This window comes from Erythrolamprus reginae, chromosome 3, assembly GCF_031021105.1.
Source record: "Erythrolamprus reginae isolate rEryReg1 chromosome 3, rEryReg1.hap1, whole genome shotgun sequence".
Taxonomy (NCBI): domain Eukaryota; kingdom Metazoa; phylum Chordata; class Lepidosauria; order Squamata; family Dipsadidae; genus Erythrolamprus; species Erythrolamprus reginae.
Genome location: NC_091952.1, coordinates 246,504,896 through 246,521,323, shown reverse-complemented (window position 1 = coordinate 246,521,323; position 16,428 = coordinate 246,504,896). Strand labels below are relative to the sequence as shown.

The 16,428-nt window shown below is 42.5% G+C and overlaps 1 protein-coding gene and 1 long non-coding RNA gene across 2 annotated transcripts; both read left to right on the top strand.

Annotated features, from left to right (window-relative positions):
* The first annotated feature begins 1,827 nt into the window (after positions 1-1,827).
* Positions 1,828-10,669, top strand: HHLA1 (HHLA1 neighbor of OC90). Its single transcript, XM_070748652.1, has 6 exons — positions 1,828-1,876; positions 4,252-4,335; positions 5,712-5,795; positions 8,194-8,277; positions 9,862-9,866; positions 10,493-10,669. The coding sequence occupies exons 1-6, from the start codon at positions 1,828-1,830 to the stop codon at positions 10,667-10,669; spliced, it is 483 nt and encodes a 160-aa protein (XP_070604753.1).
* Positions 10,670-12,647: 1,978 nt separating this feature from the next.
* LOC139165998 (uncharacterized) lies at positions 12,648-16,172 on the top strand. The gene is made up of 3 exons (XR_011558863.1): positions 12,648-12,725; positions 13,196-13,444; positions 16,007-16,172. It is a non-coding gene; the product is annotated as an uncharacterized lncRNA (long non-coding RNA).
* The last annotated feature ends 256 nt before the right edge of the window (positions 16,173-16,428 follow it).

Genomic DNA, 16,428 nt, shown 5'->3' with positions numbered 1-16,428 from the left:
AACAGCAGCCATTTTTCTTAAGCAATTTCTGTCAGTTTCCTTTTGTCTCTCTTCTCTTTCTCCAGATAATTTCTCAGAAAAGCAGATTCCAAAATGCCATGGTTTTCCCTGCGGGGAGGTGTGAATTTATCCATCATCTTGTTATACTTATGCTTTGACTCTAGCTTGGGTAAGTAACAACCTGTGGCTGTATTTTCACAATGGAGTTATGTTGTGGGCTCACACAATATAGAAACATAGAAACATAGAAGTCTGACGGCAGAAAAAGACCTCATGGTCCATCTAGTCTGCCCTTATACTATTTTCTGTATTTTATCTTAGGATGGATATATGTTTATCCCAGGCATGTTTAAATTCAGTTACTGTGGATTTATCCACCACGTCTGCTGGAAGTTTGTTCCAAGGATCTACTACTCCTTCAGTAAAATATTATTTTCTCATGTTGCTTTTGATCTTTCCCCCAAATAACTTCAGATTGTGTCCCCTTGTTCTTGTGTTCACTTTCCTATTAAAAACACTTCCCTCCTGGACCTTATTTAACCCTTTAACATATTTAAATGTTTCGATCATGTCCCCCCCTTTTCCTTCTGTCCTGCAGACTATACAGATTGAGTTCATTAAGTCTTTCCTGATACGTTTTATGCTTAAGACCTTCCACCATTCTTGTAGCCCGTCTTTGGACCTGTTCAATTTTGTCAATATCTTTTTGTAGGTGAGGTCTCCAGAACTGAACACAAATATATATATATTCTTTTAATCACCCTGCAATCCTTTGCTTCACAAAATATTGAACAATAAACTAGGCAAAAGGCATGGGCTAAACCAACATGCAACATTCGGGTGGGGGAGAAACTAACCAAGATTACTATTAATTAAATTTGAACATTTGTCATTTCTAAATCTTTCATTTATCCAGTATAATGTTCACACACACCCCCAATGGTATTATTAATGCCATAATTTTGATTCTGCAACTAATAAATTACTGTTTTCAGACAAGATATTTTATACATTGACATTATTATTCTTCCCAATAGAGAAGGTCACATTTTCTCAGGTGCCTATTTTTGAAATTAATATTATTTTTTTGCAGCTGCAAGCACAAAGAGAGAAAATAAGAAAGAAGAGCGAGTTGTTGTAATGGCAACTGCAGGTAAATTCTTGTCGGAGAGCTCATTTCCTCCTTGTCTTTCTGCAAACGTGTTCTGAATTAGTAAAGGCAGCATTGTTGCAACGGTGGCAGAATAAGACGATAATTAACAATGGCATTGTAAGAAAACTATGATTCTCTTTGACATTGCAAGCAGACTGTAATATTTTTCTACAGCTGCTTATCACTCTCCTTAATTCTTGTCTGGTAGTCATTCAAGGCAATTTAGGGATTAGGGTGAGTTCAACACGAGCAGAAACCAAATGTATTGTACCAAATTGATTATGGGTTACATATTGTAAGACTAAGTAGCCAATAAGAAAAATGTAGCTGGATTTACAAAATCTTTTTTCTTTGCTGACCTACTTTAATGGTCTCAATTGTTTTTCCTTTTCTATATGACCATTCGTACCTTCGTGCAAACATACGCCACTTTTGTGTGTATGAACGTGATAGACAGGCACCTTTGTGTTTGTGTGTGTTTGTGTATATGAACTACATAGATAAAAATAGACAAGACAGATGGACAGGAAGATATATGATAAGAGAAGATCCAACATGTTAGGGACATCTTTGTCATAATTTTAAAAAAGGACCAACCAGAGAACACACACAAAACCATCAATATTTGCACTTTTTTTCCAGAGCTCCCTGCAAAATTGGTTGATCTGGCAGCGATGAATTTGACGGGGATGGTGAATGGCATGCTAAACACAGCTCTGAGAGGTAGTTTCTCATTTGATCGCTTTTTAAAAATCTTTGATGAATCACATTCCACCCACGGGCAAAGAAATAGGAAAAGATAAATGCATATGAAGTGAAGCCATTGGCCAAGACCCTGCTCTAAATCTCCTGTCTGTACCAAGAAAATATAGCAACAGCAATAAATGTTAGACTTATATACCACTTCTTAATACTTTACTGACTTCTCTAAGTGGTTTACAGAGTCAACCTATTGCCCCCAACAATCTGGATCCTCATTTTACCAACCTTGGAGGCAGAGGTGGTTTTCAGCAGGTTCTGACCAGCTATGGAAAACAGGTAGCGGAAATTTTGAGTAGTTTAGAGCAGGGGTCCCCAACCGCCGGTCTGCGGACCAGTACCGGGCCGCAAGGCATGTTGCACCGGTCCGCGGAGTCAGCAGCTGCTGTGGAGCCGGTGAGTGCCAAGCTGTTTCCTGTCTCTTTCCCCTCACATTCACTTGGGACCGCCATTTGCCTCGGGCTGAGAAAACCTTTGCTTGCTTGCTTTCTTCCTTTCCTGTCTTTCTTCTCTCATCAAAAGTGGTCTATTTCCTCCTTGCGAAGCCCTTGCAAAGCCCTCGCTCTGCCTGCAGCTCAAACGAAAAGGCTTTGGCATTGTGCAGCTCTTTGTTTGCTAGGCTCCCCCACCCTATTCCCGGGGGCCTGGGTGGGAGCGAAGCCAGGGGTGTGTGTGTGACCATGAAACCCCCACCACCAGCTCTGGTAATTTTCTTTTGGAAGGATTCCTCGCTGCAAGAAAATTACCAGACCTGGCAGTGGTGGGCGCTCCAAGCAGGCAGCGATCGCAAAGGAAGGTGACTGTGTCCATGGAGGCACCTCCCCCTGCTCTGGGATTCCTTGCTGCAATCCCAGCCGGAACGGAGGGGGGGTGTCCTCTGGAACTGCTGAAAGGCAAACGGCGGTCCCGAGTGAACAGGAGGGGAAAGAGACAGGAAACCGCCCTCTCCTACCCTTCCTCCCTCTGTCACCTCAACTCCCCCGCAAAATTAAAAAGGGGGGGAGAGAGAGAGACAATGGAACGATAAGCTAAACCCCCTTTCTGCCCCCACCGGGCCATAGAAAAATTGTCTTGCTGAAACTGGTCCCTGGTGGAAAAAAGGTTGGGGACCACTGGTTTAGAGAACTGGTAAATGGCCTCACACTCATCTATTATCTGCCTCCTGAGTCCCAGCTGGTCAGGAGGAAATGGAGATTTTGCAGTAACCGTTTCCTGCCATCCCCACCAAGCCATGCCCACCCAGTCATATCAGAACCTCAGGGAGTGAAATGTATTATGGAGTCCTGTGGTGCCAAAGTATTCATAAACAGTAATGGGCAGCTCCCGGAATTGGGGGGGGGAAAATGCCATTCCGGTAGTGGTCGGCGATGTGTGCCTGGTGCAAGATTTGCTTCCTGAGCATCTACAGAAAGCAAAATCTTCTGTGAGGATGAAGGTGACTGGGAGATTTCAGCAATTTTCACTGACCTTTTGCTTCCGCGCATGTGCAGAAGCAAAGAATTGGCAAAAATTGCTGAAATCTCATGGTCACATGCGTCCTCGTGTGAGATTTTGTTTCCTGCTCATATGCAGGAAGCAAATCTTGTAATGGTCACATGCGCTCGACCCCCCCCCATGTGCCTGCTGCCCATTCGCCCATGTCCATCACCTGCCTGGAGACATTCCAGTAAGCAGAGGTAAGTGCGGCCCCTCATTGTTCACAAGGTATTTTAGTAGCCATACATAAGAGGGATAGAAAATTAGTTTCCTTAAAACATAAGAACATAAGAAGAGCCATGCTGAATCAGGCCAAAGCCCATCGAGTCCAGCATTCTGTGTCCCACAGTGGCCCACCAATTGTCCATGGGAATCTTGAGCAGAAAGAGAAGGTAAAACCCTTCCTTTCCCTTGACCTCCAACAAGTGGTACCCAAGGGAATCCTGCCTGCCTCAACCAACATAGAGGCGGTATATGGACACCAGTTTCAATAACCACCGATATACTTGGCATCCATGAATCTGTCTAATCCTGCCTTGAAGCTATCCAGACTGACCGAGGTCACGACCTCTTCTGGAAGTGAATTCCATAAACCAATGACCCTCTGGGTGAAGAAATATTTCCCTTGATTTGTCCTCACTTTCTTACCTATGAGCTTTAGGGAGTGCCCCCTCGTCCTAGTATTGTGTGATAGAGAAAATATTTTTTCCTATCCACCTTTTCTATCCCATGCATGATTTTATACACTTCGATCAAGTCACCCCTTAAACGCCGTCTTTCAAGGCTGAAGAGACCAAGGCGTTGCAGCTTGCAGCTCTTTTAATTATGAGTAGGATTATTGTTTTTAAATCATTTTTCCACAGGAACGAAAGAGTTCTTCTCTTTGCTGAGCATTGTATCTTACAGTTCGTATGCCTTCCACAAAGTTTCCATTGTGCTCTACAACAGTAAGTGAATGATAATTGGGACCCAATAGTGTTTTTATTTGCCTTTATTATTTTTATAAGCAATTTAAAGTGGAAAAATACCTAATGCTCCCTCCTCCCCCAATTTTACCAATGACAACAATACTGTGAAGTGAATTGGGCTGGTTCAGTCATCCAGATGCAGTGGTGGGCTATTAGCCGGAACGGTAAATTGTGCTCACCGCCGTGGCTCGTAAGTGTTTGCAGGGCCAGCGCGATTTTGCTTCTGCGCCTGTGGAGGTAGCAAAATCGCTCACGGAGCCGCAGGTGAACCTGTGCTTTTATTATTATTATTATTATTATTATTATTATTATTATTATTATTTATTAGATTTGTATGCTGCCCCTCTCCATAGACTCCGGGCGGCTCACAGGACAATAAAACAATTCATAACAAATCTAATAATGTACAATTTAAAATATTTTAAAAACCCCATTATTAAGCAAACATACATACAAATATATCATACATAAATTGTATAGGCCCGGGGGAGATGTCTCAATTCCCCCATGCCTGATGACAAATGTGGGTTTTGAGGAGTTTATGAAAGGCAAGGAGGGTAGGGGCAGTTCTAATCTCTGGGGGGAGCTGGTTCCAGAGAGTCGGGGCCGCCACAGAGAAGGCTCTTCCCCTGGGGCCCGCCAACTGGCATTGTTTAGTTGACAGGACCCGGAGAAGGCCCACTCTGTGGGACCTAATCGGTCGCTGGGATTCGTGCAGCAGAAGGCGGTCTCGGAGATATTCTGGTCCGATGCCATGAAGGGCTTTATAGGTCATAACCAACACTTTGAATTGTGACCGGAAATTGATCGGCAACCAATGCAGACTGTGGAGTGTTGGTGTTACATGAGCATATTTGGGAAAGCCCAAGACTGCTCTTGCAACTGCATTCTGCACAACCTGAAGTTTCCGAACACTCTTCAAAGGTAGCCCCATGTAGAGAGCATTACAGTAGTCGAGCCTCGAGGTGATGAGGGCATGAGTGACTGTGAGCAGTGACTCCCAGTCCAAATAGGGCCGCAACTGGTGCACCAGGCAAACCTGGGCATACGCAAGTTTTCTTTTGCTTCTATTCATGCCGAAACACGGGCGCACCTGCGGCTCCCTGCATGATTTTGCTACCTTCACAGGTGCAGAAGCAAAATCGTGCTGGCTCCGCAAGCGATTATGAGCCGCAGTGGTGAGCGCAATTTAGTGTTCCGGCTAGCAGCCCACCGCTGTCCAGCCGGCTTTCATGCCTGAGGTGGGACTGGAACTCACAGTCTCCTAGTTTCTAATCCAGCCCTTTAACCAAACTGACTCTCGTGTTCTTTTGGTGGTTAAGATTTTATGGTCCATAACATTTTATTATTTGCAGTATCCAGCTTAAAGAACATAGATCCTACCAAGTTCTCCACACGGTACTGCTATTGCTTAAACAACAGGACCAACGACTTAACAGGCAAGTGATGGGATAAACGACACTCAAAAGAGATGTAATTTTTCAGTCTTTAGTTTCATGCAGGCAATATATTGCCCATAAGAGGTAGAAAAGTTTTTTTTTAAATCCCATTTTTCCTAATTGTTTCTTTTGTCTTATACCCTCAGCATTTTTTCTTGTTAAGAATAGAATAGATTTCTGTAAGCAACATTTATGAACATTAAAGTTATTAGAATTTGATTAACTAAACTCACTTCATAACCACCCTGACCATATTTTCTCCATACAAATAATAATAATAATAATTTAATAATTTATTAGATTTTTGTATGCCGCCCCTCTCCGAAGACTCGGGGCAGCTCACAACAATAATCAAGACAATATAACATTGCAACAAATCTAATATTAAAAGAGAACAATATATAAAACCTCAACAATTAAAAACCATGCAACACATACATACCAAAAACATAAAATATAAAAGTCTAGGGGAGGTGTCTCAGTTCCCCCATGCCTGGCGATATAGGTGGGTCTTGAGTAATTTACGAAAGACAAGGAGGGTGGGGGTCGTTCTAATCTCCGGGGAGAGTTGATTCCAGAGGGCTGGGGCCGCCACAGAGAAGGCTCTTCCCCTGGGGCCCACCAAACGACATTGTTTGGTCGACGGGACCTGGAGAAGGCCAACTCTGTGGGACCTTATCAGCCGCTGGGATTCGTGCGATAGAAGGCGGTTCCAGAGGTAGATTTTCAAATGATCCCTTGTGGGTGGGGAGAAAACTTCAAGCAATAATTTATGCGAAAACCAGTTCTGGGTTCTAAATCCCATCACTATTGGTTGGCTTGTAAGCACGCATGATGCTTCTGTGCATGTTCAGAAGCATCTTTGGCAGGTGGGTGGCACCTGTTATCAAAGAAATTAAAAAGAGAAAAAAGTACAGTGCAGCTGGGATTTACCTATAACAAAGGAATAGCACATGTTTGAACAGTCTTGAAAACTTGCAAACAGATAGAAGGTTCTGAATCATGTAAACTAATTTTTGTGTTCGGTGATCCCACAACAGTCTATTTTCCAAGGTGAAGGTAGAAGGGTCTGTCCATAGGTTCTATGCAAATTCATTTATTGCAGCTTGTCTTTTAGGTTTTTAAATCCACACGGTAGAAAGAAAACCATGGAATTCCTGGTGGTTTCTGAACTTTGCCTTTTTTTTGTTTTGCAAATGTTTCACTACCTAACTTGGTAACAACATCAACCCTGATGATATTACCGAGTTGGATAATAAAACGGCTGCAACAGGTGGCAGGTTCCAATTTATCGCCGCTATCAGTGTTGATGTGCGCGCAGCTTTGGGAAGCAAATTTTGACACATGGGCACGTGAGATTTTGGCAATTTTTTTGCTTTCACGCATGCGCGGAAGCAAACCCCCCCCCCCCTGAAAATAGCCAAAATCTCTTGCACTCGTGTGTCCTCTGACAAGATTTTGATTCCTGTGCATGATCACCCAGAGCTGAGTGCGGTTCACGTTTTTTGCTACCGGTGCACAGAATAGCCCATACTGGCAAGGAATCCAATACTGCTCTGTGTTCTGTCGGGCTCTCTGGTAGACTCCTCCCAAAAATTCACAGGTACAAATTTCAGACACACACACGTTTGAAAATTCAAAACAATGTTCTTTATAATGAAAATTCACTTAAACTAAGCCCTCTTTTGGTATAGCAAAGAGCACTCATCTCCAAACAAACTGGTAATTTGTACAAGTCCCTTATCAGTTCTGTGATACTTAGCTTGCAGCTGTGAGGCAATTCACAGTCTTTCTTCTTTCACAAAGTGAAACACGCTTTGCTCTGGTTTAGTTTCAAAGCGGGGAAAAATCAGCACTCACAAGGTCAAAGTCAGTAAAGCAGTCAGGAAACACAACGATCAGATAATCCTCCACAATGGCCAAACCCACAGGCTGCTATTTATAGCAGCCTCACTAATCACCACAGCCCCACCCAACCACAGGTGGCCTCATTTTCTTTGATAATAATCTCTCAGTTGTTGTCGCCTATGCATCACTCTCCACATGCGTGGCTGTATCATTAACTCTTGTTCTGAATCCAAGGAGGAACTAGATAATTGATCTCCTTCTGAGCTGCCTGCCACACTCTCCTCCTCCCTGTCACTCATGTCTCCTTGGTCAGAGAAGCCTTCATCATCAGATTCCACCGGGGGCAAAACAGGCCTGCAGCACGTGGATATCTCCCCCATATCCACAGTCCTTGGGGCAGGAGCTGGACCAGAGCTGACCACAACAGTCTGCAAGCAAACATCCAAGTTCAGAGACCCTCATAGATTCCACACTTCAACCCTGAGTGATAGATTATTGTCCTGAATGGGAAGTTATTGGAATGTCAAAATGATTCTCTTTACTTTTCTAGATTTTACAGCACTGCTGGTGGACATTGTGGGAAACTCCACCAGTTACCTTACAGAGATTTTCAAGTCGACTTCCATTGTGTCAGGTATAAATGGTTGCTGTCTCTTTGGCTGATCAATCTGATACTCATTCTATTCCACACAACTAGATGAAGAAAATGAGGATGAAGGGAATGTGTTCTGCTGGGCTTTCTGGTAGGAGCCTCCCGAAAATTCAAGGAGACAAATTGCAGACACACACACGTTTGAAAATTCAAAACAATGTTCTTTATCACAAAATTCAAAATAAACAAAGCACTCTTTTTGTATTGCAAAGAGCACTCATCCCAAAACAACCGGGTAGTCTGTACAATTAACCTTAAGCAGTCATTAAGTACTTAGCTAGCAGCTGTGAAGAAACTTCACACCCCTTCTTCTTCCAACGAAGTGAGACATACACACACACGTTGCTCTGCTTTGGTTTCAAAGGCGTGAAAAATCAACAAACAAAGTCCAGAAAACAGCAACACCCGGTTCCTGAAGAACTGCAATAAGATACTCTTTCACAACGGCCAAATCCACACGCTGCTATTTATAGCAGCAGCCCTAATTACTGGAGCCCCACCCAACCACAGGTGGCCTCATTTTCTCTTGTAATAATCCTTCAGTTGTTGTCTCCTATGCATCACTCTACACATGCGTGGATGTGTCATTCATTCTTGTTCAGAATCCAAGGATGATACAGATGATTGATCTCCTCCTGGGATGTCTGCCAAACTCCCCTCTTCCCTGTCACTCATGCTTCCTTGGTCAGAGGATGCTTCATCGGCAGATTCCATCGGGAGCAAAACAGGCCTGCGGCATGTGGATGACTCCCCCACATCCACCTGCACATTACTTGGGGCAGGAGCTGGGCCAGAGCTAACCACAACAGAATGTAGGTTATGAAAGAACCTTTGGCTGATGGGGTAAGAAGACCTCGTCCCATCCCATCCATCTTGGTTTCAGCTTTAGTACAGTTTTGATAATATGAGGATCGCCCAGAAAGTAATGCACCACATTTTTTTTCTTCAACAATTATTTATTGAACACAATGAAACTTACACACAAGAAAGAATGGTGTTTCTTCTACCTTCTTCCCTATTTTCCCACCTAATCTCCATCCTATTCTATGGCCTTCCTCCAGCCATTTTTGCACTGTGTGAATCACCTCTTCGTCATCCTCAAAATGTCTTCAATGAATGGCATCCATTCATATCCATAAACTTTACACAAATGTTTGTGAATGTTCCCAACAGTTTCTTTCTCCGTAGTGAGAAATTCAATGACGACACGCTGCTTGTAACGTACATCACTTACAGACGCCATTTCAAAACACTGCTGCAGCTACACTATCTGTCTGAAGAAACACAAAATTTACACACGCACTCCTGACAATTCAAATAATGTATATCTAAAGTTTTGCATTCGTACCATTACTGTAGCCTGAGAAATTTTTGGGGCTGCATTACCTTCTGGGTGACCCTCGTATTTTAATGTGAGCCTGTTCTGACCCAGCTCTCCAAACATGACAAACCCTCTGAAGTTAACAGCAAAAAGTTTCTCTCTCAATAACAAATCTGTCCAGATGGAAGATAAATAGTTGTCCAGAACATCTATTCATCTCCATCCCCTGCCTTTTATCCTCACAGCTAGGGTGAGGCTTCGCTAGCAGTGGTGGTTCTTCCTTCCCAAGGACCAGCTCATAGATTTCCATTGCTCTCCTCTCCTCTGCCTTCTCATCTGCACGTCAGAGACTGGACCCAGCTGTTCTTCCTCTTGCTCATCAGCTACCTCTGGGGGCTGTTGACTTTCCATATGAGAGATGACGGATGGCTCAGGCTCTGCCTCTGCCTCTCTCCCAGCTCCATTCCCGATTGATTGATTGATTGATTGATTGATTGATTGATTGATTGATTGATTGATTCATTCATTCATTCATTCATTCATTCATTCATTCATTTGATTGATTCATTCATTCATTCATTCATTTATTTATTTATTTTGTTCAATACACGATAATACACAATGAAGGTTAAAGAGGATATAGTAGAGAAGATATATGAGATATATGAGATATATGAGAAACTATAGGACAAGGGACGGATGCTAGTATGCTTGTGTACGCCCCTTACTGACCTCTTAGGAATCTGGAGCGGTCAACTGTGGATAGTCTAAGGGATAGTCTTAGCCCATGGATAGTGGATAACTGTGGATACTCTTACCCCATGGAGTTCTCAGGTTGCCTTGATGCTCACCCTGACTCCTCCTTTTCTGTTTCAGCTGCTGGAGGGCGCCAGCAGCCAACAGGCCACAACAGAATGTCCTCTTGAATTCCATGGAGGATGGCTTTCCAGAATCGAATCAAGCCAGCATTCTTTCCAGTCCGTATCTCAATCCTTTAACTGTAGAACCAGTAGCGGGTTGCAGCTGGTACGGCCAAATATGGCATCCTGGTAGGAAAAATGGAGCTGCACGGGCAGCTCTGGGTCCCCAACGCATTTGTGCCCACATGAGACTTGGCTCTGTGCATTCACAGGAAGCCAAATCTTGCATAAGGACGCTCGGGTATAATTAGTCCAACTTGCCAGGTTGTAATTCATCACTGAAACAATAATTATCCAAGAGAGAAATCTGAGCGGGTGTGAGATTTCTCTGATTCTGGCAAAATCTCCTGCGCCTGAGTGTCCTTGCATGAGAGTTGGGTTCCTGCGCATGCATATAAGCCAAATTTCATGCCGATGCTCGCCCACCTACCAGACACGCTTTCACCTGTGCCGGTCACCAGGGATGTACTGGTCGCGCCGGCGATGGGGAATCCTCGCCTGCACAGAACCAATCAAAGAAAGCCATTTCAAGGGGGGAAATCAGGCAAAAACTGTTATCCGCCCTTAAATCATTTCCTTTTGCATTTAAGAAATTATAGTAAGTATTAGGGGAGTTTTTGGTTATCCATTGGCATTTGAAGCATTTTGGTTTTAGAAACTCAGAGAGTTAATGGTTTGGGTTTTGGGGTTGATTTTTTTCAGTTTTTTTAATTTCCTTCTGTATGTTTCTGTTTGGATAAATTAACGAAACAACTGTCTTCTTTCAGTAAGCCAGAGCAATGATACGGACTGCATCTACATTTGCGTCATGTCAGGACGAATAGGTAAATCTGAGACTCTTCTTTGTTCAGGAATTTACTGAGTTGAAACCCATAAATGGATGTAGGTAGTAAAAAATTTTTACTACCACACTGTGGGCTAGAGATAGAGATAGATGATATGGAGATGGAGATGGAAATGGAAATGGAGATAGAGATGATAGAGATATAGAGATACCGATGAATAGAATAGGAATAGAATAGAAGAGAATAGAATAGAAGAGAATAGAAGAGAATAGAAGAGAATACAATAGAATACAATAGAATACAATAGAATACAATAGAATAGAATTTTATTGGCCAAGTGTGATTGGACACCCAAGGAATTTGTCCAATCACACTTGGCCAAGAATCATGATATAGATGATATGGAGATGGAGATAGAGATAGATAGAGATGATAGAGACAGATAGATATAGAGGTGATAGAGCTAGAGATGTTAGAGATAAAGATGATAGAGATAGATGATATGGAGATGGAGATGGAGACAGAGAAAGTGATAGAGATGGTAGAGATATAAAGATAGAGATGACAGAGATAGAGATAGAAATGATAGCGATAGAGGTGATAGAGATAGAGATAGATGAGATGGAGATGGAGATGGAGAGGGAGACACAGGTAGCGATAGAAATGGTAGAGATATAGAGACAGAGATGACAGAGATAGAGAAAAAGATAGAGATCACAGAGATAGATAGATATAGTAATGATAGAGATAGAGATGATAGAGATAGAGATAGGTGATATGGAGATGGAGAGGGAGATGATAGAGATTGTGATAGAGATAGAGATGATAGAGATGATAGAAATAGATGATATGGATATGGACATGAATACGGATATGGATAAAAATGGTGTAATGGCATAGAGGTGGAGCTCTCACTTCAAAATCAGGATACTATGAGTTCGATCCTAGGTAGAGGCAGACATATCTCTCTCTGAGCACCATGAGAATATATCTGCTGAACAAAATTCCACATCAGTGACAGGAAGGACTTCTGGCCATTAAACACTCTGATAGCTCTATTCAGTTGCCCAGACTTCAGCCTGCAAGAGATTATGGGCTTAAAAGATGATGACAGCTATAGATTATAGATATAGATATACTCTGTTAAATTCTGCAAAGATAGTGATATTTTTTGCTGTGGATTATGGGAGTCAACGTTTTTCAACCCTGTCAATGCTCAGGTTCCTGCTACAGACAAACTCAGTGCCATGATCTGATCACTAGTTATAGTAGCCACTGAACCAAAAGCGATGATATCGTCACTTTTTTTCTCCATAGGTAGAAATCTTACAGATCTCTGGGAAGCAATAGAAAAGTCTCCTATAGTCAACTACACTTTTTCTGGCAACATATCAGATTTCTTGGGTGAGTATATGTGATAGAAGATAGTCTGGAGGGGCTGTTTGTTTGTTTGTTTGTTTGTTTGTTCCTTCCTTCCTTCCTTCCTTCCTTCATTCATTCATTCATTCATTCATTCATGGAAGAAACCACAGAGTCAGGTAGCGCATTCCAGGCATTGATCACTCTATTGCTGAAGTCATATTTTCTGCAGTCAAGTTTGGAGCGGTTTACATTGAGTCTGAATCTGTTACGTGCTCTTGTATTGCTGCGGTTGAAGGTGAAGTAGTCATTAACAGGAAGGACATTTTGGTGTGTGATTTTATGAACTACATTTAGATTCAGATCGGTGACGTCGACATTTAGCCTATTGAGCACATTAAGTGGTATTCCTACAGATCTAACTGTGTACAGCCTTTATATACAATGATGGGGAATATATGAGTGTGAAGCGGAAACGTATTCCACAAATAATAAATACATTTAACATCTTTCAGCTCCAAAGTTGTCTACCTGGTCACAAACTGGTACTGTGAAGGAAGACCTGTGGTTGACAAAACAACCACATTGGGTGAAGCCTGGAAAAGCAGAAGGACCAGAAGTTCCATTGGTACAAGCTTCCTGGTGGCTGAAGACCAATGCTTCCAAAGAATCTGGTCTTCCCTCGGCTGAAACAACCTTAACAGGGTCTTCTCCTGCTTCTATAGAAATCTCCAGCACTTTGTCAAGATTTCTGCCAGCTCACAGTGAGTTATATAGGTTATATAGTTCATCTTGTTTTAATGACCCCTCAATCTACTATGATACTACTATCATATGATAGATAGATAGATAGATAGATAGATAGATAGATAGATAGATGATAGAAAAAGTGAACAGAATAGACTAACAGAGTTGGAAGGGACTTTGGAGGTCTAGTTCAACCCACTTCTCAAACAGGAGACCATTAAAAATGGCTATCCAAAGTCTTAAAAACTTCCACTGTTAGAGCATTTACAACTTCTGGAGGCATGCTGTTCCACTGATCAATTGTTCTAACTGTCAGGAAATTTCCCCTTAGTTCTGAGTAGCTTCTCTCCTTGATTAGTTTCCATCCATTGCCTTTTTATTATTTATTTATTTATTTATTGGATTTGTATGCCGCCCCTCTCTGGAGACTCGGCAATTGAATGGAGCTAAGAGAGTGCCACCAATGCAGAGTTTTGTCCAACAGATATACAGTGGTACCTCTACTTAAGAACTTAATTCATTCTGTGACCAGGTTCTTAAGTAGAAAAGTTTGTAAGAAGCAGCAATTTTTCCCATAGGACTCAATGTAAAAACAAATAATGGAATAGAATTTTATTGGCCAAGTGTGATTGGACACACAAGGAATAATGTGTGCAAACCCATTAGGAAAGAAATAAAAGCTCAGAATTTGAGTGGGAGGAGGAAGAAGAGGAGGAGGACTGTCGCTGCAGAACGAAGAAGGTGAGGTGAGGGGAATCAAGAAAATCCAAAACTTTAAGGCTTAAAAAAGAAAAGAGGGATTTTGAGGCGGCGAGGAGGAGCATGCGCCTCCCATAACCTGGTAAGAGGCTGCCTCCAATACACTGGACCAGAGAGAGAAACCAGGTGGGCGAAAGGGGGGAACCTCCTGCTCCTTTGACCAAAAGACTGCTGCTGCTGCTACCTGCTTCCTCGTCCTTCCCATGCTGAAGGGCTCCCCTCTCCTCTCGCTTGCTCGCTTGTAGCCAGCGCCTTTCCTTCACTGTGGTGACTCTTCGGTTTGGCTGAAGCCGAGTTGATCCAGCCAGGGTGAAGCGCCCCCTTTTGCCTTTCCATGCCCTGATGCTCCGGGTGGCAACCTCGTGCCAGGTGTATGGCAGGCAGTGCGAGGGAGTTCACCATAGCAAAGTGGTTTATTCCCTCTCCAAGCGCCCAGAGAAAGGAAAACGCTTCGTTCACTCTGGATTGCCAAAGCCTCCTTAAGCGCCACCAAAAGGATCGTCTGGCAGCCCAGAAGCCAGAAAATGGGCAGCCCCGAGATGGCTGGGATTAAAGGGGGAAGGGCAGGAAACTGGCCATGCCTTCGTGCCGCTCTGAAATTTCCTGGGAAATTTTTCTGGCCTCGGGTTCTTAAGTAGAAAATGATTCTTGAGAAGAGGCAAAAAAATCTTGAACAACCGGTTCTTATCGAGAAAAGTTCTTAAGTAGAGGCATTCTCAGGTAGAGGTACCACTGTATCTCACTGTTTTTATTTTATTTTATTTATTTATTTATTTATTTATTTATTCATTCATTCATTCATTCATTCATTCATTCATTCATTCATTCATTCATTCCAATACATAATACACATTGAAGAGAATAGATATGTAGTAATATAAATAAAGAAAAGAATAGAAGAAAAGATATAAAAGTATAGGTGAACATATTTGAAAGAAAGAAAAGATAAATGACATAAGGAGAGACAATTGGACAGGGGACGGAAGGCACACTGGTGCACTTATGCACACCCCTTACTGACCTCTAAGGAACCTGGAGAGGTCAATCATGGATAGTCTAAGGGAAAAATGTTGGGGGTTAGGGGTTGACACTACTGAGTCAGGAAATGAGTTCCATGCTTCAACAACTCGGTTACTGAAGTCATATTTTTTACAGTCAAGTTTGGAGCGGTTAATATTAAGTTTGAATCTGTTGTGTGCTCTTGTGTTGTTGCGATTGAAGCTGACCTGTAGTCATTGACAGGTAGAACATTGCAGCATATGATCTTGTGGGCAATACTTAGATTGTGTTTTAGGCATCGTAGTTCTAAGCTTTCAAGACCAAGGATTGATAGTCTGCTTTCGTATGGTATTCTGTTTTGAGTGGAGGAGTGAAGGGCTCTTCTGGTGAAGTATCTTTGGACATTTGCCCAGAAAGAAAAATATCTGCCTTAGCCAAGGATTGAACTCACAGCCTCCTGATTGGGAGAGCTTCACCTCTAGGCCACAGCACCAATTTTGTATAGGCTGTGTGTTATGAATTTGATAATTTCAATCAACCATAGAATAGAATGGAATGGAATGGAATAGAATAGAATAGAATAGAATGGAATGGAACGGAACGGAACGGAACGGAACAGAACAGAATAGAATACAGACTAGGCTAGACTTCTTTATTGGCCAAGTGTGATCGCTTCCTTCTCAAGAAAGTTATCAAACAAACATAAAATCACATCACATTTTACTCCAGGCACTGCAGACCTCTTAAGGTAGATCATAAATATTCCATTTAGAACCTTTGTTGATGTGCATACTTTCATTTCTGCTTTTCCCCCCCTCCAGCTCCAAGGATACCTTTACAAGCTGAGACCATTGTTGTGAAAGAGGATGGAACCCTCCCGCAACAGTTCACAATATGGCAAAACTCTGCTACTTTGAAAAGTTCTCCACGTCCTTCTCCCCAGATCTCATCTTGGCTGCAGACAAACGCTTCAACGGAATGGGCCATTTCTTCTACCCAACCATCTCGATCTTCAGCTCCTTTGATCCAGTCAGACTTTCTGTCTATGACGCGGCCAGCACCAAGTGAGCAATCAAAGTCTGGATATATTCAGCATTTTAGCTCTTTTGTTTATTGCCCAGTGGCCCAAGCTTTCTTCCTTTCTCCTTTCTATTTGTTTTATTTATTTGTTGGTTTGTCAAGTACATATTGGTGGTGTACAAAGATATAATAATATTTATATACATGATACTAGTAAAAGAGA